The sequence below is a fragment of the Callithrix jacchus genome, chromosome 13, assembly GCF_049354715.1.
Source record: "Callithrix jacchus isolate 240 chromosome 13, calJac240_pri, whole genome shotgun sequence".
Taxonomy (NCBI): domain Eukaryota; kingdom Metazoa; phylum Chordata; class Mammalia; order Primates; family Cebidae; genus Callithrix; species Callithrix jacchus.
Window position 1 is genome coordinate 9655816 of NC_133514.1, and position 22573 is coordinate 9678388.

The 22573-nt window shown below is 51.6% G+C and overlaps 1 protein-coding gene and 1 long non-coding RNA gene across 4 annotated transcripts in view; one reads left to right on the top strand and one right to left on the bottom strand.

Annotated features, from left to right (window-relative positions):
* Nucleotides 1–22573, top strand: part of LOC118146722 (uncharacterized) — a 167111-nt gene that overhangs the window by 18454 nt on the left and 126084 nt on the right. The window contains exons 1-5 of one of the 2 annotated variants that reach the window (XR_013525447.1): nt 7276–7741; nt 7866–8066; nt 9092–10710; nt 10815–15324; nt 17688–18476. This is a non-coding gene — a long non-coding RNA (uncharacterized LOC118146722). Of the gene's footprint in view, nt 1–5705; nt 5831–7275; nt 7742–7865; nt 8067–9091; nt 10711–10814; nt 15325–17687; nt 18477–22573 lie in introns of those variants that run through there. The other variant, XR_013525448.1, reaches the window with a different exon arrangement.
* Nucleotides 37–21514, bottom strand: XKR5 (XK related 5). 2 transcript variants are annotated; one of them, XM_002756754.6, is made up of 7 exons: nt 21326–21514; nt 18266–18449; nt 14725–14909; nt 13136–13345; nt 11255–11424; nt 5122–5233; nt 37–1614 (listed from the first exon to the last, which is right to left on the bottom strand). In XM_002756754.6, exons 1-7 carry the CDS (start codon nt 21381–21383, stop codon nt 476–478), a joined length of 2058 nt encoding a protein of 685 aa, XP_002756800.3. In that variant the 5' UTR covers nt 21384–21514; the 3' UTR covers nt 37–475. The 2 variants fall into 2 exon arrangements, with proteins under 2 accessions (XP_002756800.3, XP_078203204.1); XM_078347078.1 differs by having other exon boundaries at nt 20657–21514.

Below are 22573 nucleotides of genomic sequence, written 5' to 3' on the forward strand. Positions count from 1 at the left end.
TATGTGCTCCTAGAAAGCATTCACATTATCTTACCATTTCACAACATAATGCAGTCAGAATGTATTAAAACGAGATTAATAACCACTAAGTGTGAGGCAAGACTAATCGTAACAAGAACTCCAAATAAAATAGGAATCTAGATTTTGCCTTTGTGTTTCCTAGAAGCCACAGCAAAGAGATAAAATAGGGAAACCTACAGTTCATAAAAGGCAACAGGCAGTTTTGACTGGAATCCCTTTCTGCTCCTCCATAGCATGTTAGAGCCTCTCCGATGCATAGGTGGGGTCTGTGATGTTTACAGTGGGTTTGAGAAATCAGCCAGCCCTGTTTCCTCATTTTTTAGGGATACATTTTTCAGAGGGGACAGCAATGTACCCAAGGACATGGGTGTCAGCAAAAGCGGGATTTCTCCTCCCACTGCACCAAATGCCAGCTTGATTCATCAGCCTGTTGTCTTATCCCCCATGACAATGGTCAGATGAAAAAACTCGGCTCATACTTCATCTGTTCCCTGTAGCTGTCATCCCTTTGGATAGACTCAGACTTAGGGGTGGACGTGAGGCAGGGCTCATGGGCCGTCCTCAGCTGTGGCAACGACATCCATGCACCAACAGCTGCATGGTGACTTAGGTCCCTTGTGGGCTCCTGCTGCTCCTCCAGCTCTGAGATACCAAGGGCTCTTCCAGGGAAGCCTGCATGGGCGCAGAAGCCTCTGCGTGGGCCTGTGCCTAGGATGGGGCTAATGTCAGCCATGGTGACTGGGAAGGGTTTGGCCACTGACTGGGGCGAGGCAGGCTGGGGAGGGCTGCTCTTTCCCAATCTCTTTCCAGAGTGGGGCGTCTGCAGAGTAGCTGGGCTGCCTTCTTGTTGTGAGGATGTGGCTGCTTCTGCAGTGGCACTGAAGTACAATGTGGAGCTCTGCTGTCCTTCCCCTCCTCTTGGCTGCCCACCTGTCCCCTTTCCCTGTGTCCCAGAAACAGCACCATCTCCTTCCTTTGGGGTGCCCTCCTCCTGTGTGGCTCCTGGGTTCTGGGTAGGCACTTCGTCCTGCTGATCGCTGGCAAAAGATACGTAACATGAGGTTTCCAGTGGGTCGGCCTCTGCTTTAGAGACACCTTCAAACACGGAGCCTTTCTCTAAGGTTGAGGGGTCACAGGAGGAGGATGGGAGCTCTTGCTGGGGAGACAGGGCCTTCCTGTGCAGGTCGCCCTGCTGACTCAGCCCCCACGCAGGTGGACAGTAGACAGGACTGTCATCTCCAAAGGCAGCGTTGATCTTAGACATATTTCCTGTTTTCAGAGCAAGTTTCACCCACAGCCAGTGGTGATGACTGAGGAAAGAGTCCTCCACAGCAACCTGGGTCCCCAGCCCTGCCTCTGGGGTGACCTGCTCAGGGGTGGGGGGCTTCCCCAAAATAGCTAGCTCATAACTTGCCCCTTGGCATGAGCTTGAGCTCTCTGTCCTCTTCCCAGCTAGAGCTATGGCCCGGGGAGAAGCTCCCGTCTCGGTTCTACCACCTCCGGCAATGCCACAGGGCTTCCTTACGCAGCCCTGCCAGATGTCTGTGGATTTGGGATGCAGCAGGCTGTAATAAATCACCAGCGAGACACTGCCTGGAAAAGAACAGAAAGACCTTAAGGTTGTGTTCTTTGAAGTGTGCATCCTCCCTGCGGGTGCCGTTTCAGGTTCTGGCCGTTTTGCGTAGAGCAAGATAATCTGGGATCCAAAATAGGACTCTTGGAGCCTCAGAACTGGATATTTTTTGGGAAATTTAAGTAGGTTCCAGCTTCTCTAAGCCGTAAATGTTTCTAAACTTAAACACGAATGACGAGGCTTAAATCCTACGCTTTTGTCTGGAGGGTAGCTCCCATTGAGTAACCTCCGTGTGTGAGTTAGTGTGCATTCGTGCATGTGTGTGTGTGTGAGTGTGCATTCGTGCATGTGTGTGTGCATTCGTGCATGTGTGTGTGTGAGTGTGCATTCGTGCATGTGTGTGTGAGTGCATTCGTGCATGTGTGTGTGTGCATTCGTGCATGTGTGTGTGAGTGTGCATTCGTGCATGTGTGTGTGTGCATTCGTGCATGTGTGTGTGTGAGTGCATTCGTGCATGTGTGTGTGAGTGTGCATTCGTGCATGTGTGTGTGTGAGTGTGCATTCGTGCGTGTGTGTGTGTGCATTCGTGCATGTGTGTGTGTGAGTGCATTCGTGCATGTGTGTGTGCATTCGTGCATGTGTGTGTGAGTGTGCATTCGTGCATGTGTGTGTGCATTCGTGCATGTGTGTGAGTGTGCATTCGTGCATGTGTGTGTGAGTGTGCATTCGTGCGTGTGTGTGCATTCGTGTGTGTGAGTGTGCATTCGTGCGTGTGTGTGTGAGTGTGCATTCGTGCGCGCGTGTGTGAGTGTGCATTCGTGCGTGTGTGTGTGAGTGTGCATTCGTGCGCGTGTGTGAGTGTGCATTCGTGCATGTGTGTGAGTGTGCATTAGTGCATGTGTGTGAGTGTGCATTCGTGCGTGTGTGAGTGTGCATTCGTGCATGTGTGTGTGAGTGTGCATTCGTGCGTGTGTGTGAGTATGCATTCATGCATGAGTGTGCGTGAGTGTGCGTTCATGCATGTGAGTCTGTGTTGAGTGTGCATTCGTGCATGGGTGTGTACACACAGGGACATGTTTGGTAGAAATATGCATTCTCCTTTCGAGTAACTGGATCACATACTCCAAATTCAACCGTCAATACAGTGGCTGATGGGTTACAAAGCTGGGGGAAGGGAGGGAGTAAGAAACAGCCTCAGAAACAAGTAAGACATAAACAGAGGTTAATTAGATTCATCCAAAACCCCATTTCAAGGAATTTCCATGAACAACAACAACACTTCCTTTGTACATAAACATCTTAATCACACGTTGCCAGTTTCGTTCATTTCGATCAGAAGTGTTGACTGCCGCAATAATTTCTTTACCAGAGCATTCCAGTAAGCCTCCCACGTTATTTCCAGTTTCCTGTTGTACTAGACCGAGCGCCTGGTTTCAGGGTGCTCATTATAAACAGCACGAAACCTAAGTAACGCCCGAGAGGGCCAGGAGATTGCAGTGTGATGGAGGGGCCCCTGAAGGACACCCCCCACCCCTGAACCCTCTCTGTGTCTTGGGGGACTGGGAGGCCCAGGTCAAGCAGCTGGTTAGTGGCCAGGCTCAAACCTGGGAAAGGGAGATGGAATTCCTGTGTTCAGTGCCACCTCTGCTGTAGGCCCTACTCAGACAATTTTTGCACGGTTTTGAATTCTCACAGCTGCCTGGTGAGGGATGTATTGTCACCCTTCTTTTACAAGGAGCCACCCAAGGCCAGGAAAGATGAACAAAGGCCCTGATCACAGAAGTCCTGGGAACCCTTATTCAGCAAACACAGACTTTCCGGGGGCCATGTCATTTGGGGGTTCCTGGTGGCATCCCCAGGCTGGCACACAGTTGGTACTCAATGAATGTTGGTCACAGGATAGAAGGAAAAGGGGAGGAGCCTGGATGCCAGCTTGTGCTCTTTGGACTATAATTTGTGTTGGATCTTCCCACCGAAAATTCCCAAGGGTCACCTGGGAGCTAGGCGTTTGACAGCTCCATCAGAGGCCAGAGGAGGATGGGCAGACCTGGCTGTAAGCTGGCGGCCACCCGGGTGCTTGGTGCTACCCGTGGCTATGAGTTTCCTGCTCACTGCCCTCCTGCTGTGCCATGAGCCAGCATTCGGCTGTGAAAATGCCTTCTCACTGGAGTGAAACTGGAAGGAAACCAGGTGTCCACTCCCAGGAGTGTGACAGGTCTTCAGACTGGTGTGGGACATCTTTTCTGAATTAGTGTTAAAATCCAGAAAGGAGATGAGGGTGCACTTTTCCCTTCCACCACAGTGTCCCCCGGGCTCAGCTATACCTCCCCTGAGCTGGAAAATCTGAATTAGTTGTTAGACCTCCTGGCTGGCAAGACCCCTTCATTCCAGTATCACATGGCCCCTCCCTGAAGGAAGGATTGCTTGAAATGTGCCAGGAACACCCAGATCACCGTGCAGTGTGGTGAGAGAGGTGCTTCTCACCTGGGCAGCCCAATGTCCTCAGCTTCCCAGAGGCCATTTATCCACATATGCAGCTTAGAAATCAGTGATCTGCTATTCAAATGATGATTTTAAAAAGTACAAAGCAATGATGAAACAAGCTGTGGTCTGTCCAAACCGTGGAGCATGACTTAGCCATAGAAAGCAAGGAGCTGGGCTGAGCGCGGTGGCTCAGGAGGCTGAGGCAGGCGGATCACTAGGTCAGGAAATCAAGACCATCCTGGCTAACACGATGAAATCCCATCTCTACCAAAAATACAAAAAATTAGCTGAGCGTGGTGGCATGCGCCTGTAGTCCCAGCTACTTGGGAGGCTGAGGCAGGAGAATTGCTTGAACCCAGGAGGCAGAGGTAGCAGTGAGCCCGCTGTGCTAGGAGATCAGGCTGGTGTGGGCACCTTTCAAGAGGGGGGTGGAATCCCTGCAGAGCTCATGCCAATCTGGGAAGTGAGGTTATCACCGTGGGCACAGCACAGACCTTGGGGCCATGCATTCATAAAACATGGCTGATGGCAGCTGCCAGGCCTGTGCTGAGGCCTGCATTGGAGCCGGGCTTGAGTCTCAGCTCTATCTGTCACAAACCATCGAATCTTCTGGGGACTCGACCTCCTCTGTGCCTCCCCTTCCTCTCTTCCACTGCGAGGGCACCAACCTCCCAGGGTGCTTTCCTATGGGCTGCAGGTGCCACGTCAGGAGGATTCAAGGAGCTCCCCAAGGTGGGAGGGGAGACGGAAGTCACGTCCTTAACCCTGCAGGAGCTCCGGGGAGGATGGGGGCTTTGGGGTCGAGGGGGGCAGCCCCAGTTTTGTGTGAGGTTCAGAGCACAGTTGAGCAAGGCAGATGAGGCTGAGCTCAGTGTCTAATGCTCTGATGGGCATGGCTGTGCCACCCACAGTGCAGTGAGCCTGGTTCCCCGGTCTCCGGTGAACCACGTCTGAACTCAGTTTCCTGCTCTTTGAGCCCATTGTAAAACAAAAAAATAGGTTGAGGGAGGGGATGTAGATAAGAAAGCGACATTGGGTCTCACCAATGAGAAATCCAGACAGGACCCCCGCTGTGGTCTGCAGGCTGGTCCACGACGCCCCCTGGAGAAAGTCCGTGGCCAACAGCAACAGGATGATGTTCTCCAGCAGCATGACCTGTAGGACCCAGGGGAGAGCCCCACACCTCACCAGGTGCACCCCACCCAAGGGATGCCCCATCCTGTGAGTGTAGCCACTCCCCCTCCCCTCCATCCTGGGTGCCCACTGGGAACCCCAGGCTGCTGGGCCTACCCAGGAGCAGAGCTACGTCCCACTAAGAGCTTTTCTGGCAAACAGAGAGCCTTCCTGTCCTCAGGGTGGTTCATTAAAATGTCTGCAGAATCATAAAGGCCCAGGAAGTATCAGGGCATTCCTCAAATGGCTGGGGACTGTCTTTAGAGTCAGTCTGGGTTGAGAGGAGACTTTTATTTCTACTTTGCATATTTCTCCATCCTCGCGCTAACTGCAGGCACGCATTAATGTTGTAATTAAAGGTAGCTGCAGAGCTCATGATGCCACCAAACTCCAGGAAGCTAAGGTCACAAACTTTCTAATAACTTCAGGATTTTTTTTTTTTTTTTCTTTGCAGCCACCAGGTAAATTCGCCTTGCGGCCACCAGGTGGCAGCCGGAGATGGGAGCTCGAGGGCTGACAAAGGGGCCTGGCCCGGAGGCCACAGCTGAGCAAAATGGCAGATAGTCCAGAAGGCGCATGGTATGCAAATCTGGGTCGCCTTATTAACTTTCCTTTCCAATTTTTAAATATAAAAATATATGTCTTCATTAAAATAAGTAAACGAGCTCGACATAAAGAAGATATATTTAAATACTGTGTATGTTATTTATTTTTAAATAATCAATTATATGCTGATTTTCTAAAAGTCTTCAAAAGATGTGCCAGGGTTATTCATTGGCTTTGTTTTCACTCTCAAAAATTCAAATAAAAAGAGAAATAAAAAATGATGAGGAGCTGCTTTGTCATCTTACAAATGTCCTGGGCAGGAATTCTGTACTAAATGCCGTGGCCAGCAGCCAGTAGAGAAGGCATCTTCCTCTCCCCACTCCTCAGTGGCGTGGTTCTGGTGGCTCAGACTCTTCAGTTTGTCCCAACTCCATCACCTGCCTTCTGTCTTTCCCACCATTTTTGTGGTTCTGGCCCCATGCCTCCTGTCTTCATTCTCTCTCTGAAATCTCTCCTCTGCACCAATGTTGCGGTGACCTGCTTCACCCAGAGATTGTACCTTCCCATTTCTCCCCCATGCACCTCTAAACAGTCCCACTTTCACTCGGGATCCAGTCCCCACTTCTCTCTCTCTTTTGTGTGTGTGTATGTGTGTGTGTGTGATGTAGTTTCATTCTTGTTGCCTCAGCTGGAGTGCAATGGTGTGATCTTGGCTCACCACAACCTCCACCTCCCGGGTTCAGGCAATTCTCCTGCCTCAGTCTCCTGAGTAGCTGGGATTACAGGCATGCACCACCATGCCTGGCTAATTTTTGTATTTTTAGTAAAGATGGGGTTTCTCCATATTGGTCAGGCTGGTCTTGAACTCCTGATATCAGGTGATCCGCCTGCCTCAGCCTCCCAAAGTGCTGAGATTATAGGCGTGAGCCACAGCTCCTGGCCTACAGTCCCCACTTCTCAACAGTGCAGATGTCCCTGTTTGCCAGTTAACCCCAATTTTCCTTTCTGGGGTCATCTTCCAGCAGACTCTCCCCAAATGACGTTCCACTGAAAAAGAGTCTTTCCTCAACCAAACTCCAGTCAGGCTCCTCTGGGCTTTCTTTTCAACCCTGGCCAGTGAGGGCTCCAGACTCAGCACATATGACTCTCCTCACCTCCCCACACCGAGAGACTTGAGCGAACATGGACAGAGTTTCCAGCAGCTCAAGGTCTCGCCTCTACCACACAGACCTCAGTCTCCTTTAAGTTCCTGCCTAAGAAAGCTCGATGCTGCCAGGAGAATGTACTGTTTGTTCTGGCCAAAACTTGGTGCTGGACCAAAGGGACCCTGGACTTGCTTTCAGAGCAGTTACTATAGAAACCTGGAATTGCAAATCATTTGGCTGTGCTGCGAGATAGACATCTTCTATTACCCAGAACTGTCTCCTCGAGAACCCAGGAGCCGTCTATTTAAATATAAACTCCAAGCCACAGTGGCCGCACAGATCTGCTGATGCCTCTGTGGACCTGCTGTAAAGTGACTGCCTCCTGCCTCCTGTCATAAAGAAATGAGAAATTTGTTTCTGCTCCCAACAAGTGGCAGGAGCCAGTTAACAAACGCACATGGTGCGCTCGCGCGTGTGATCCCACTTTCCTGCGTTTTGTGAATTTCCACTTCCCTGACTCTGCCCAAGCCCCTCCATATTCCTCCTCCTGCCTCCCTTTTAACCCCGCGTCCCCTCTGCACGCCTTGCCGGTGGGCTCAGTTCATGCAGGGCGCTCTTGCCTACGGCGATAGGCTGAGTGCAGTGTGTTTTCACTGCTTTTAACTAGCACAGGCTCCGTTTCTCGCTGACGCTGCGCATACCACTTTCCTGTGGATTTCCGGACGCTCCAGGGTCTTTCCGTTGCTTCTGCAGCTTTGCCTGAAACGTCCCAGCCCCACCCTCCACACCTTTTCTTCAGGTAAACCTTGTGCTCACCACACAGCACCTCGCTTGTGTCCCCTCTGTAAACCCTTCCCCTACTTTCCCAGGCTCTGCCTCTCATGTCCTGTGGGGTTTTGATAGTGTCACTTCTCTGATCACAGTGGCCGCACGGATTTGCTGATGCCTTTGTGGACACCGAGACATGAGCCTCTCACACTGTGGTGCCTAATTCCATTTTAGCACAGGAGGAGGCTGAATGTGTGCTGGCGTGAATAAACCCGTGACGAGTGAAAGAAGTGAGACCGGGTCATATGTTATGTTCGGAAATGATGGAGAGGCTGGCTTCTGCCTCTGAGCAGGAGGTGAGGACAGTTGAGTAGCTCTTGAGCTAGGCCGGTCATAGCGCCACCTGCAGCTGTCTCCAAACATGGATTCCCAGGCCCCACTCACACCTACTGAGTCAGAATCTCTGAAGAGAGCCAGGGAATCCCCACTTTAGAGAAGCCCCCCTGAGTGCCGCTGACAACCAGCAGGGCTGTGGCCTGGCTCACTGGAGGCCCCCAGCCCCCAACCCCTGCCAGGTCCTTCCAGCAGAAACCTCCTGCACCCCTGCCAGGCAGTGGCCTACAAACAAGTGTAAAAATTAACCAGGCATGTTGGCATGTGCCTGTGATCCCAGCTACTCCGGAGGCTGAGGTGGGAGGATCACTTGAGCCCAGAAGGTCGAGGCTGCAGTGAGCTGTATAATGGCACTGCTGCATTCCAGCCTGGGCAACAGAGCGAGCTCTGTCTCAAAAACAACAAGAATAAAATCAAAATCAAAACACCTTATGTTCTTACTTGAAGGGATGTGGGGGTGATACACTCTGCAGTGGCCCAGGAATCGGCTCAGCATAGGTGGGTGATGCTTGGGATGGCCCTGGGCCTCTTCCAGGGCCCACCCAGGGCCTGGGCTCTGTCAGCCTCTTTCCTGTGCAACCCACTGTCTCAAGGGCTGGAGCTGCGAGGGTCCCAGCACCCTCTGCAGAAGGGAATGATTTCAGATGGCAGCACGGGTCTGTGCCAGCAGGGTGCACCTCTCGGGGTGGCGCCTTGGTGTGTCCCCTGCAGTGTGGCCTCTGGCTTCCAAGAGCACAGTCTGGGTATTGCCAACCTGCCCAGAGGTATTGGCTTCAGGCGTTGTCAGCCACATTGAATCCACGGAGATTAGCTGAGGGTGTTGAGGAACAGCGGGAGAGGCTGCCTTGAGCTCTGAGTGGCCCATGTCACGGAGCCAGGGCTGCCCATCACTGCCTGCCACAAAGAGGGGCCCAGATTTAGGTCTGGCCAGCTGTGTGGTGCAGTGTGGGGTGAGCACGCCCACCTGTCCCCTCCACCTTTTCTACAGCTCCCTGGCTACAGCCCCACCATGGAATGCGACTGGCAGGCTGTCTTGAAATGTGAGTAGTTTAACGGGTTATCCTGGGAGCTATTTCACCTCTTTCTGGTGGGGTAGGACATCTTTGCCCTCCACTTCCTTCCTCTCCCCTTCCTTCCTCTCTCCCTTCTTCCTTCCTTCCTTCCTCTTTTCCTTCTTTCCCTCTTTTCTTGCCCCCGACGTCTCTTCCATTTATTGTAAATTATTTATTTATCTTTCAGAGCACCTACATCTGTCTACCTCTGACAGGCACTTGGCTTTCTATCTGTCATCTATCAATTTAGCAACAATCATTTCAGAGATGCAAAAACTGGGTGCAGGGGCAGGGGGGTCCCTGATGACTCTCATACAGTTCAGAACCGAACGATCCAGGCGTCAAGCCCTAACTGGTTGGGCACCAAGGCCTAAAACCCATGTTCCCTACCACGTGCTGCTGGGATCCAGGCCACCAGGCTAGGACTGCCCACCCTGGACAGTCTGTGCACAGGGAGAGAGATGGGGATGCTCGTGCCACTGTGGCAGATCCTACTCTGAACGTGATGGTGTCTGATTGCTGTTTCTCCTGTTTCATCACTCTTGACTCAGTGATCCAGTGACTATGTGAGACAGCTGGGAAGAAAGAAGGATAAACAGGGCAGCAGGTGTCCGGTTCCTCCTTACTGAGCTCCTGCCTATCTGGGCATGCTCAGACAGGGTGTCCACCTATGAATAAGCCACTTCGGCAAACTGGATGAGAAAATCAAGATTCCACTTTGTTCCCGCAGGGATCATGTGTGTTGGGAGGCTGCTCATGCATGACCTGGGCTCTGTCCCAGGTGAACATATCCACAACATGCATGCTGTTATGCTCGGCATTCAGACGTGGAAGCAGAAGTCGGTGAGGTTCAGTAATGCGTCCAACATTGCAAGTCCTACAAGCTCCGTCTGGCTCCACAGCCTCTGGGGTCGCTGTGCTCTGCGGTCCTAAAATCAGCAGGCGTCCAGGACGCTCCCCTTCCCGGGACAGGAGCTGCATCCCTGCCTTTACCTTCACCCAGGTCTCCACCCTGGAATGCCTGACTCGCCTTTTCATATTCATAACGGCTACAACGTATGGGTTATGATGTGCCACATACTTATGTCTGTCATAGAAACCCTGAAACTATGTAGATCTTACTTAATCTCCACAGGAATACTGAGAGGGTGGTGATCTATCCCGTGTGTGTGTGTGTGTGTGTGTGTGTGTGTGTGTGTGTGAAAAAGTAGGTTCAGAGAGTTTAAATTCTTGGCTGAAGCCAGCTGGTGGTAGCTGTCAGCAGAGCTGGGCTCCAGTGCAAACTCTCCTGACTCCAAAAGCCGCTTCCTTCCTCCTCCCCTTCCTTCCTCTCTCCCTTCTTCCTTCCTTCCTCTTTTCTTTCTCTCTTTTCTTGCCCCCGACGTCTCTTCCATTTATTGTAAGTTGTTTATTTCTCTTTCAGAGCACCTACATCTGTGTACCTCTGGTGAAAACGCCGCGTGGTGGCATTCTCTCTCCTCTGCTCATTACAACTCCACTGTTCAGCTAAAGGCGTCTCTGGTCATCCCGAGAGGTGGTGCCGGCCGCTACTCCTGTGAGTCCCAGACATTTTTTTTCTCCTGGAATCCAGCCACATTCTTCCTTATTTCAGTTATTTGGGTGCTTACTTACCAAAGATTACAATTTCTTTTTAAATAGGAAGAAATCCACTGGACTCGAAGCCACATGAAGAAGTATTAGGCCACTTTTTGTGTTTCTGATACTCTCTAGGGGCCATGCCTGGATCTTCATCATAAACACCCAGTAAAAATGGAGTTGATTAACAAAGACATTGAGTATATGATGTAATACAGCTGAGCTGTAATGATACTCAGCAGGTGGGCTGATGTAGAGAAGACATCACCAGACCCACCTCAGCTGTCACCCAGTGACTTTGGGGGCCACAACTAGAGGTTGGGTTACTGTTTTCAAAGCCTGTCGTCTCTGCTCAAGACTATAATTCCTTTAAGGATTTTTCCTAAATGAAGCTATTCTTTCTTCAAGAGCTAGGCATACACCAGTGCATGCACACACACCCACACACCCCTCCAGTTGCTGCATACAGTGTAAATGTTAGGATAAAGAGAAGTGCCACTTGCCATGTAGAACGTGAACATCCTATTTCTGGAAGGGCTGTCCCAGAAGCTGAGGTAGCAGAGGATGTAGATGGCTCCCACGAGCAGGTTGAACAGCCTCCAGTGGCAGGTGCTGTCGATGACGTCACTCTGCTGGGCGACGAGCCAGAATGTCATCACCAGCCAGTGGGCACCTGCACAGAGGCCGGGTGCGGATGTCACGATCCACGCAGGGAGATGGGGGAGGGGCAAGGGCACAGATAGCAGGGACTGGAAGCCCTCCTCTCCCACCACATTTGACTCAGCATCCAGGAAGGGGCAAGGGCACAGATAGCAGGGACTGGAAGCCCTCCTCTCCCACCACATTTGACTCAGCATCCAGGAAGGGGCAAGGGCACAGATAGCAGGGACTGGAAGCCCTCCTCTCCCACCACATTTGACTCAGCATCCAGGAAGGGGCAAGGGCACAGATAGCAGGGACTGGAAGCCCTCCTCTCCCACCACATTTGACTCAGCATCCAGGAAGAGCCATCAGAAGACCCAGAAGAGATGTGAGGGGCACAGAAAACCAGCACAGTTTAGCTGTGCATATATTCTCCTGTTGTATCCACGTAAAGTGCATCTGATCTAATTTGAAGATGAGAAAACAGACTAGCTTCAATAACACTTGCCAAATATTGTATACGTGTGCCTGTTTTGTTCCAGAATGTGTTTAAGGGGGCAATTATAAAACTGCCAATTATTTTTAAATTGTTACGAGAGCTAGAAACCTCCAAACCCAAAGCGGAGAACTCTCAGGTGCAGCTGCAACTTTTTATTCCCATGTTTTAAGATGAATAAAGCATTCTGGATTTCAAGCTGAGTTTTTAAAAAAAGAATAACAAAATAGGTAATCTCTCTTCGGGAGCACAGTTTGTTTTTTTTTCTTTTTCAAAAAAAAATTCTTTCCTGCCAATAACTGTATTTAATGTTTGCTCCAGGCCCAAGGGCCAAATAGTTCTTAATGTGTCCAATTCTTTTCAAACAAGAGTGCCCTGTTCCTTCTTGTATATTCACTGATGACCAGAGATGACAGCTCCCCTTGGCAGGGACACACAGGCCCTATTCAGGGAGTCTCCATAGCCAGAGAGACTCTGTCATTGCCATTCAGATTGTGTGTGCCTAGACTGAGGGAGGAGGGAGCGCTTGGGTTTAGTGGGGCTGTGCTATTTGCAACAGAGGAGATGTTCGAGATTCAGCATTCCAAGGGAATGGTGCATTTTGGGAGGCTATTTGCAGTATCACATATACACTGCATGTTTTGGGATCAGTATCACATATATACTGATCAAGTGAGGCAGGTGGCACCCTGTACCTCCCTTCTGTTTGGGTGACAGTTTTTCTATATAAAATATTTCAGCCTATAACACAGAACAGTCTCTTGAGTAGTTCTCTGCTCCAGAGTTAGCTGGGAGTTTTGAGGGCTGGGATGTCTGAGCTATGGCAGGGTATTTCCCAAGACAGCCAGGATGCGTTCTTTCCTGCTCTGGATATGTATTTATCTGGAGCAGCAGTCTAGTCCCCCATGCTCTTGAATCTGGGCTGGCTCTGCTTGGTTTGACCAACAGAATACAGCGGAAGCAGTGCCGAGCCAGTTCTAAGCCTGTTTTTACAGAAGACTGGCGGTTTCCAGTTCCTCTCCACTGGAATTCTCAGCTGCTAATTCCCATCAAGGCTCCCTATGAATCTGAACACCTGGTACCCCATTGCCATCTCTGAGGCCCCCCGAGCAAGGTCCATTCAGCAGAGAGCCCAGTCCGCCCTCAGGCCTGGGATTGAGGATCCTAACTGGTTATTCTTGAGGCATTCCTTTCCAGGTTGGTGTGTTACGCAGCAGCAGATGACGAGATCATTAGCTCAGCTCACCTGCAACCGCAAAAACCCAAACGTGGTAGGCTTTGTAGAACAGAACCAGGCTCAGCACGCGTGTTCCCAGCATGCCCATCCTCCAGAGCTGCTGGCAGAAGAGGGCGGCCCATGGCATGGCCGGGTGGCCTGGCTTCATGAAGCCCATGAAATGAGTGTAGGACACCAGTGCCCAGGAGAGTGAGGACCAGGAGAACAGCGCACTCACCCCTGCAAGGGAAGCAGAAAGACATGGTATGCTCTGAAGGTTCAGAAAGCATCGCACCATGTGAAGACTCACTCATGGCATTTCTTTAATGGGACATGTAGCCTCTTGTTAAAGCCTGGCCGCACAGAGGGTATCACTAACCCAGCACCTTGACCAATAGGTAACATAACTGTTTCCAAATACACGTGTTTATATTCAGGAAGAAACGGGGATATGTAGGAAGTATTTGCACTGCACAGTGTAGCAAATGCTCTTCCCAGCAAATGAGCTGGACTCTTTCTTTCTATGCCCGTTAAGAAAAAACGTTCCAAATCCTGATCTTCTGAGGCCTCTGTATATAACAAAGCTGATCCTACAGGGCTCTGCACATGATTCCACCCCAAATGTACTTTGCTGTTCGAATGAAAACATCGAAGGGTGTCAGGCCATTTGATAAAGATGGCTAGAAGAACAGCACTGTCATCTATGTCAAGTATTTAATTTATGCATATACAATTGTGGACACTTGGCAAACAGGAAGGGAGAGACGAAGATACGGAAGCGGGGAGGTTGGGAGGGGAGGAAGGGGAGGGAAGAGAAGGGGATGGCAGGAGGGAGCGGGGAGAGAAAAAAGAGGCAACTGAGAGAACAGGCAGAGAATGTGAATGTCCTGAAATAGTGGGAGCTGGAAACAAACGTTGCTGGGGCCTGAGTTGTTCTGTTTCCGCATGCTCTGAGGGTGTAAGCTTCTGGCTTTGTTAAGAATTACTTTTTTTTTTTTTGAGACAGGGCCTCATTCTCTGTCACCTGCACTGGAGTACAGTGGTGCAATCACACCTCACTGCAGCCTCAAACTCCTGGCCTCAAGTGATGCTCCCACCTCAGCCTCTTGAATAGCTGAGGCTACAACTGCATGCCACCATGCCTGGCTAACTTTTGTATTTCTTTGTAGAGATGGGTTTTCACTATGCTGGTCTTGAGCTCCTGGGCTCAAGCAGTCCATCCACCTCGGCTTCCCCAAGTGCTGGGACTGCAGGTGTGAGGCATTGTGTCCTGCCAAGAATAACTCTAATGATTAAAAATACAAGAAAAACCTGTGCGCTGAGTTTACTGAGAGGCAGCCTTTCCAAGGTATTTTCAGGATAATTTTGATTATGGGCAATTTCTATCTTATGAACTGACTTTCGAACATAACCCTTAGGAAAGAAGGAAGCCAACTCTCTGTAAGCCCAGTGCAGCAGCAAAAGCCAATTTGATGCATCATTGTGGGCCAGTGAGCTCCAGGTGTCCTGGTTCTCCTAAGCAGAGGAAATCTCGAGGGGAGGGTTTTGCTCAACAGGCTCGCGTTCCCCTCCCCCTTAGGCAGTCAGGCAGTCTGTGCTCCATGGTGAAAGCTGCTCACCTGGCACAATATCTGTGAAGTCTGAGGCTAGAAACACGTATGTCTGAAGCAGCAGGTGGGGCCCGGTCTGCAGCAAGGCCTCCAAGAGTCGAAGGGCCGACAGGTCGGCCTCCTGCAGCTGCAGCTGGCCTCGATGGGGAGCCTCCTGTTCCTTCTGCAGAGCAGTCAGTGCAGCATCCCAGTGCCTAGGGAACAGCGGAGGGCACATGACATGGAGCCAGACTGTGGCGAGCTTCAATGGGACCTCCTTTCATTCAGAGACATACAACAGCCTAAGCAATATCCTATGCCCTTACTAGTTCCCAAGAGCTACAAGTTAGGCTGCTGCCAGGCTCTGACTGCAAGCAGAAGACGTCAGTTCTATGTAAGTTTCCCAAGTCCCATGGGGCTCTGCCAGGCCACACTCTCCCCATGTCTGGGGAGGGTGGGGGCAGGCTGGGAGCCAATATCTGACCCGAGGGCTCTTTGAGCTGGAGTGGCTGCATGGCAAGAGAGCCCAGGCTGCCCACTCGATGGGGCTCAGCAGTCACCCTGACCTGAGTCCCCACCCCAGATCCTCCTGGGACCGGAATTCATTTATCGGCAGATGTTTGTTGCAAGGTACTGTGTGTTGTCATCTCTTTGGAGAACAAAAAGATGAAAAAACCATCTTTCTTAAAAAGGAAGATGAAAAAGATGTTGGTAATATACAGTATTAAAGTGGAAGTAAAAAAAAACCTAAATAGAAAAAAGTAATTGTCTTTCTTTAAGTAGTCACTAATGTCAGTTTCTCTTGAACAGAGTCAGACTTAAAATTAACATAGTGTGTATTATTGGGAACTTTAAAAAGAATACATTTGTGGCTGAAATCCTTGCTTTTATTTAATTATTTATTGAGACAGAGTCTCTCTGCTGCCTAGGTTGGAGTGCAGTGGTGCCATCTCAGCTCACTGTAACCTCTGCTTTCCAGGTTCAAGCAATTCTCATGCCTCCCAAGCAGCTGGTATGACAGGCATGTGCCACCAAGCCCGGCTAATTTTTATATTTTTAGTAGAGATGGGGTTTTACCATGTTGGCCAGGCTGGTTTCAAACTCCTGGCCTCAAGAGATCAGCCTGCCTCCACCTCTTAAAGCGCTGGGATTACAGGTGTGAGCTATCATGCCTGGCCATATCCTTTCATTTTTCTAAGCAACTTTACCTCATGAGGTTTGTGTTTTACTGGCTTCCCAGTTAGTAGATTCTTTTGTATTTTGTTAGGAGGACACTCAAAGGGACCTATTCTTAGGCGATTCAAAATTGTGCAAAACACAATTGTTTTGGCTCCCCCTACAGGTCTTTTTGCAGAACTGCAATTTGCAAAACCGGGTTGCTTCATCAAAAACAGTACTTAGTGTCTGGGCGCAGTGGCTCATGCCTGTAATCCTAGCACTTTGGGAGGCTGAGGTGGGTGGGATCACCTGAGGTCAGGAGTTCAAGACCAGCCCGGCCATCATGGTGAAACCCCATCTTAAAAAACTACTTAATGTTTTCTTTGAACCGAATATGCTAGTTTCAGGATGAGGAATAGATCTACTGCTTCCTATTTTAACATTCAAAGTTTTCCTCTAAGGAAGTAAATTTCTGTTTTTTGGTTCATGTTTAACCTGAGAAACACTGCAGATCTTGCGGCTTTTATGCTTGCACTGGCTGTTATAAACCTTAGGGCCAAATTGTGACTCGCTTCCAGTAACTGTGCATTGTGGTTCTATCCTGGTTTCCAACATTTCATCTCTCTACCTGGCCTTTCTCACGTCTTTTCTGTTTTGTTCTTTTAAATTTTGATGTGTACTTTTAAAGTCACCTAACTTCTTTTTGAAAATAAGGATAAATATACATGACTAATTGTTTTCCCAATTTCTAATGTCCATGTCTCTCTTCACCTATCTATATGAATTCACTAATATACACCAGATTATTCAAGTTAGTTTTTTGATATCTACCAGAAAGTCATGGCATCACTTAAGAAAATTCAGAGCACACGGGAAAGACAGTGTGGCGTCCATGGTGAAATAACAGCGGCATGAATTTGGACACACTGTGGTCCCCTGGCGGTCCCCATCTCTGAGGAAGGCAGCAGATTCCATGGGGCCTGAGGGTCCACACAGCTTCAGAAGGCAGATTTGTCTAACCATTACCCAGGAAGCTTCTCTAAGTCACCACCTGGGCTTACCTGTCTCTTTGGGATACCAAACGTGAGCTCCTGGTAACTGACTCACTCAACAGCCCGTCTGTCCTCAAGGGCTCATGCCTTATGACTGTGAGGGTGAGGGTGAAAGCCAAATAAGACCCAATGTCCTTACGGATTTATTACTGGGATGGGCCAATCAGGTAAGGGGCCGACAGTGGCAGCTAGGCCACAGGAGAGGCTCTAATCCTATGAGGCCCTTGGAAAGCCCCTTCTCTGCCTTCTTTCCCATGGAAAGAAGGACCCTATCTTTTCAGAGGAAGGGCACTGCTTGAAACAAAGGCCCAGTTTTTGGCAAAATGGCTGCAGCTGCAAGTGTGCTTTTGGTGCTGTTAGAGATTTAGGCTCCAACTCTGAGGGTCCAGTGAAATTGAGAGTGGGTACATGAGGTCTTTCTCAGAAGCACCCTCTACCTCCTGGCTGATATTCTGCTCTGGGCAGGGCGGCCTCACTCCCTACTCGCAATGATGCTCTCTGTGGGGCTCAACACTCATTTCAGTGCCTCCAGAGAAAGTCTTGGGAATAGCGTGGAAGCATAAATCCCCAGGACCCAGAGCAGCATTGGCCGTCACCCCCTGAACACCCTTCCACCCTCAGTGCCTATGATTTAATCAACACTTGAGCTGCAGGGCTTTGCTGCTTTGGTCCCTGAATTTTTCTCCCTTAAAAAAGTCCCTGTCAACCCAACAGAATTATGAGGCAGCTGACACTGAAACGTGCCCTTGATGTAAACTCACTGGCACTCATCTCTTCCGATAGCTCCTTGAATCCAGGTTCTCAACGTAGGAAGAATGAGCCCTCACCTGCCGAGATGGGCTGTGGATCACGGATAAGCCCACTGCGCCCCAGAACCACCCCTGGCTACTTCTCTACAGAAAAAAACTGCCCCTGGCGTCCAAATGACTTTTTCCTGGTATGAGTCTTGAAGCCAATGTCGCCAGGCTGGCTTCACTGTCTAGCCTGTGGTTCACTGAAGCTATGCCACCTTCCTGTTTGAAGGTGATAGTGTGTAGGTCGAAGTGCCTTAAGCAACTTGCTTTACATAGAGCTAAAGTCTCAACCAACAAAACAGCGAGACAGGACTTCAACTGAAGGCAAGAGAAAGCTTTTCGTAAGGTCCCAGCTGCACAGAGAAAGCCCCTGAGGTTGAAGATGCTCAACAGTGTGTAGGCCGGACCTGGGGTGCTACTATCAGAGCAGGGGTTTGACACGGCGGCTTTGAACCTCTTCCCAATGCTGAACTTTGATGACCTTGAGGACAGAATCCACAGGGACAGAAGAATCCTTCTACTGCACTTGTGCAATTGTGCACCAGAGGAAGAGGCAGCTGTTCTTACCGCTTCCAAACGCCAAGCTGTAGGAGGTGCAGCATCACCAAGGACCAATGCCCTGGATGCCCGTCTGCTCGGAACCACAGGTAGCTCAGGGCCTGGACCAAGAACCCAGGCAGGAGGACTGCAAGGGCCAGCCACCCCCACAGAAGCCGTCCGGTGCTGAAGTAGTAAGCCACAGTGTAGAGGCCTGGGGGAGAAGAGGAAAGGCAGGCAGGTAAGTGGAAGGCTGGAGTGAGACTGGGTAGCTGCATTTTAAATAATTTAACATTTTCTGGATGTTAGGATGTTCTGACCTCTTAAAGCTTTTCTGACGGGAGTGACTGCCCCTCCCCAAGGCTAGCAATTATTTGAGCCAGCAAAGGGCCCAGGCAGGAGCTTGCCTTTGACATGCGAACTAAATCTAGCCAGAGCCAGACCTCCCCTGCCTGGCCCATACCTCCCAGAAGGCAAGGTTCTTTTGCTTTCATCATCCCAGGGCCTAATGCCAGGCTGCTAGGGATCACTGTTATACCCCAAAGCCACAGAAATTATCCAAAGAGCTAATCCGAAGCTGGTGCCCTGCCCCAGCTAAAGGTCTGGCCTCAAATTCCCTTGTTGGTTCCTGTCTCCTGCCTCCTGACCACCCTGGTGACACTCGCCTGTGGCCCAGCATGGAGTGCCATGTCCCCTGTCCTAGGACCTGGGAGCACAACAGGCTTTGCATTCCAGAGCCTCTCCTGTGCCTCGTCTTGGAGCCACACCTAACTGTCTCATTAAAAACAAAACCACCGGGCACGGTGGCTCACACCTGTAATCCCAGCACTTTGGGAGGCTGAGGCGGGTGGATCATGAGGTCAAGAAATCAAGACCATTCTGGCCAACGTGGTGAAACCCCATCTCTATCTGCTGAAAATACAAAAATAAGCTGATCATGGTGGTGTGTGCCTGCAGTCTCAGCTACTTGGGAGGCTGAGGTGGGAGAATTGCTTGAACCCTGGAGGCAGAGGTTGCAGTGAGCCGAGATCACACCACTGAACTCCAGCCTGGTGGCAGAGTGAGACTCTGTCTCAACGAAACAAAACCGAAGCACTGTGGGAAGCTGAGGGGGTCAGATCGCTTGACGTCAGGGGTTCAAGACCAGTCTGGGCAACATGGTGAAACACCCTTTCTACTAAAAATACAAAAATTAGCAGGTGTGGTGACTGTGTGCCTGTAATGCCAGCTACTAGGGGTGGCTGAGGTATGAAAATGGCTTCAACTCAGGAGGTGGAGTTTGCAGTGCACTGAGATTGCACCACCCCACTCCAGCCTGGGCCAAAGAGTGAGACTCTTTTCTCAAAACAAAACAAAACAGTAACCAACCAATGCAATGTCCCCACCACCAGAAAGAGTCTCCTAGGAGCAGCCTGGGAGCCGGCAGGGCTTCTGGCCACAGGGACAGCATGCGCTGAATGACAGTGCCCGGCTTTCCAGAGCTGCTGGATGAGTTACGACCTGTGCCAAGTGCCTAGCATCTAGTGAGTCCTGGAGAACGATGGAACCTCCTCTCTGGTCTGCTTGTTTGTGGTTGGGTACGGTCACAGTGGAGAGGATCTGCACTCCCCAGTCAGTAACTCCACACCACTGAACTGTTAGTCCCTGTGCAGTCTGGACTCCACATGAATGATCACAGCTCGCTCTGTGGGGTCCCTCTTCTACTTTCCCATGGGAACTCCCTGGCCTGGAACTCTGGACCTCCCCCATACTCCCGTGGAAGCAGCCCCGGCTCCTAAAGGTTGTCTCAGGCTGGTCGTGGGGGCCAGGCACCGGTAGGGGTATAGCACACAGGCATCCTTCCACTGTTTCTTGGGTTTTCTAACAGTAAAGTTCTAAGCGGATGAATGAACACAAGCCGCGAGTTTTGGGGAAACTGCGCAAACTGCCCCGAGGCACAGCTATAGACGCTGCAGCTCTGGACAGCGGGGTCGGGGCTTAGCAGTCCTTCCTAGGTGCGCAGGCTGGGTCCGGCTCTCACCACCCCAAGAGTCCTGGGCAGCCTCCCCTGCACAAAAGCCTCAGGCGCAGACCCGGCCTGCCAGGCTGGGGAATGCTGCGGCCCAGGCCATTCCCGGCTAGGGGGCAGAGGAGGACAGCTGTGGTGGGCACCAATCCCTGCGGGTCCTATCTCAGCCCTTCCTGCTCCGCCCGGGGCGTGGAGTCCGGGCGCATGGGCGTCCTAGGTGAGCGTCCTGCTCTGCGCGCCTCGGAAACAGCAGGACTGGCAGGGACGCCGCCTGTGAACTCAGGGAACAGTCCCGAGCCAGCGGCCCCTGGGTCCCCCCTCTACCCCATCAGAGAGTCTGCCCCGGAAGAGGCGTCCGCAGGGAGCCCAAAGGAAGTAGGCAGAGACGCTCCTCTCGGCACCGAAGGAGTTACCAGTTCAAACCCGAAGGGCGCGAAAAATGGGGCCATCTTGCTCCGCCGCGGCTGGGCGCTCTGGGATCCCCCGGGTCTGAGGTGTCCCCGAAGGGCCGCTTCCACCCTGTCCTAAACCCTGAAGCGAAGTCGCCGTCCTACAGAGCCATGCCCCTGCCCCCGCCACCCCTCCTGCGAGCGGCCTCCAAGCCTCAGGGTTCCCCTGGCCTGCCAGGGTCGGGGGAGAGCCCGGGCGCCCCCAGACTCGCGCTGAGCACATCTTGGCATCCTAGCACTTTGCAAAGCTTGTGTTGGAGGGAAGGATGGATACATCTCCCCTGGCTCTGCGAGGGGATCTTGCATCCGTGGGGGGCATAGTGGGGGGTCGTGCATGGGGGCGGGGGACCGAGCATGGGTGGAGGAAAGTCATGCATTGTGGGTGGGGGAGGGTCGTGCGTGGGTTTAGCGTCCGTCAGGGGGCAGGGGACCGAGCATGGGTGGAAGAAAGTCATGCATCCGTGGGAGATCGTGCATGCGTGGGCGTCCACTAAAGACTGGCGAGCGTGCTCGGCAGGTGGGGTGGCTACCCCCGTGCATCGCTGGCGTGCAGTGCTGGGCGCAGGCCGCCCGAGGCGCCAGGGTTGGGTGGGGGGCTGCAGGGGTGAGCACAGCCTCGGCTGCAGCACTCACGCGCGCTCTGCTCGGCCGCCTGCAGCAGGGCCGAGAGCCCCAGGAGCCCCGTGTGCATCCTCCGTGCTGGCCCCGCAGCCTGCGCCCGCCCCTTCCCCTGCCTGCGGCCCCGCGTCGGGGAGGTTTCCGGCCCGGGGCCCGACTGCTGGTGGCATTTCAGCCTGAGCGCGCAAAGTCTGGGTCTGGTTTATTCGCAGTCGCCAGCAGGGGAGGGAGGGAGGCTGCCTGGGGTTTCTGGCTTCCAGGGTGGGTGGGGGCGGGGCGGTGGAGTCCAGTTCAGGTCCGTGCTCCTGATAAGGGCAGAAGCGGGTTCTTCCCCCAACCCTATAAGGCCAGGAAGGCGCTTGGTGACCGTCAGGACTGTGCAGGTTTCCTCCGGAAATGGCTAAACTGGCCACCGCCTCTGCGGCCGCAGCAAGTCCGTTAACCACTAGTCAGGGAGTCATACTGTGTGGGGGTAAATATATATATGCAGAGAGTTGGGTTAGAATCGTTGATTGGGTCTTTTTGAAATCTTACAGTTACGTGGCCAGAAAACACAGGACACGTTACCCAGCATTGTGGTCTATGCCACAAATCCATCCCAGGCTCTAACCTCATGGAAGCTTTTTCCAGATGTGCTTGAGGGTTAAGATTCCAATGTTCATAAAATAAGCACATTGCAAGCACATTGGAAAACCTGCTCTTTGGAGATCGATCGATCTATTTATCTGTCTGTATGTCTACAGATACAGAGATATATACACACACATATCTGAAAACATTCTGACATTTTAAAAACAGCAAGACAATTTTATTCAGAATCGTCATAGATGTAAGGGACTGCTCTGAGGTTTTGCAGGAGGGGAGACAGATTGGGGTCCACTCCAAAAATAATAAGGAAATGTGGGGTTTTATAGCCAAGGAGCAGGGTGGGGGGTGGGGGATGGAAAGTCACTGAGAAGAGACATCAAGTGGGGGTTCTGCTTACCTGACCTAGCAGGATTCTTGTGAGGGTGGGCCAAGGTGATCCACAGGGGGGAGTGGGGCAGGTGTTGGAATTTGGTCAGCTATGGAGGGTGATGAGACACCTGGGGCAGGGAACTGGGGTTAAACTGACTTAGCAGGATTCTTGCTAAAACTAGACTCTGCAGGGACAGAGACAGGAATCCTCAGGTTGGGCCCAGTGGTGCAGAGAGCTCAGAGGAGGCTGAGCAAAGTCTGATCAAGGAGACATTCTTTGTCATTCACGTATGCACCTATGTATTG

Excerpts from the sequence above, each read along its gene's own strand:
- XKR5 (XM_002756754.6), bottom strand. The coding sequence starts at position 21,383 with ATGCACACGGGGCTCCTGGGGCTCTCGGCCCTGCTGCAGGCGGCCGAG. Across the intron at positions 18,450-21,325 it reads GGCGGCCGAGCAGAGCGCGC|GCCTCTACACTGTGGCTTAC; the intron begins GTGAGTGCTGCA and ends CTTCTCCCCCAG. Across the intron at positions 13,346-14,724 it reads CTTCACAGATATTGTGCCAG|GGGTGAGTGCGCTGTTCTCC; the intron begins GTGAGCAGCTTT and ends CTTCCCTTGCAG.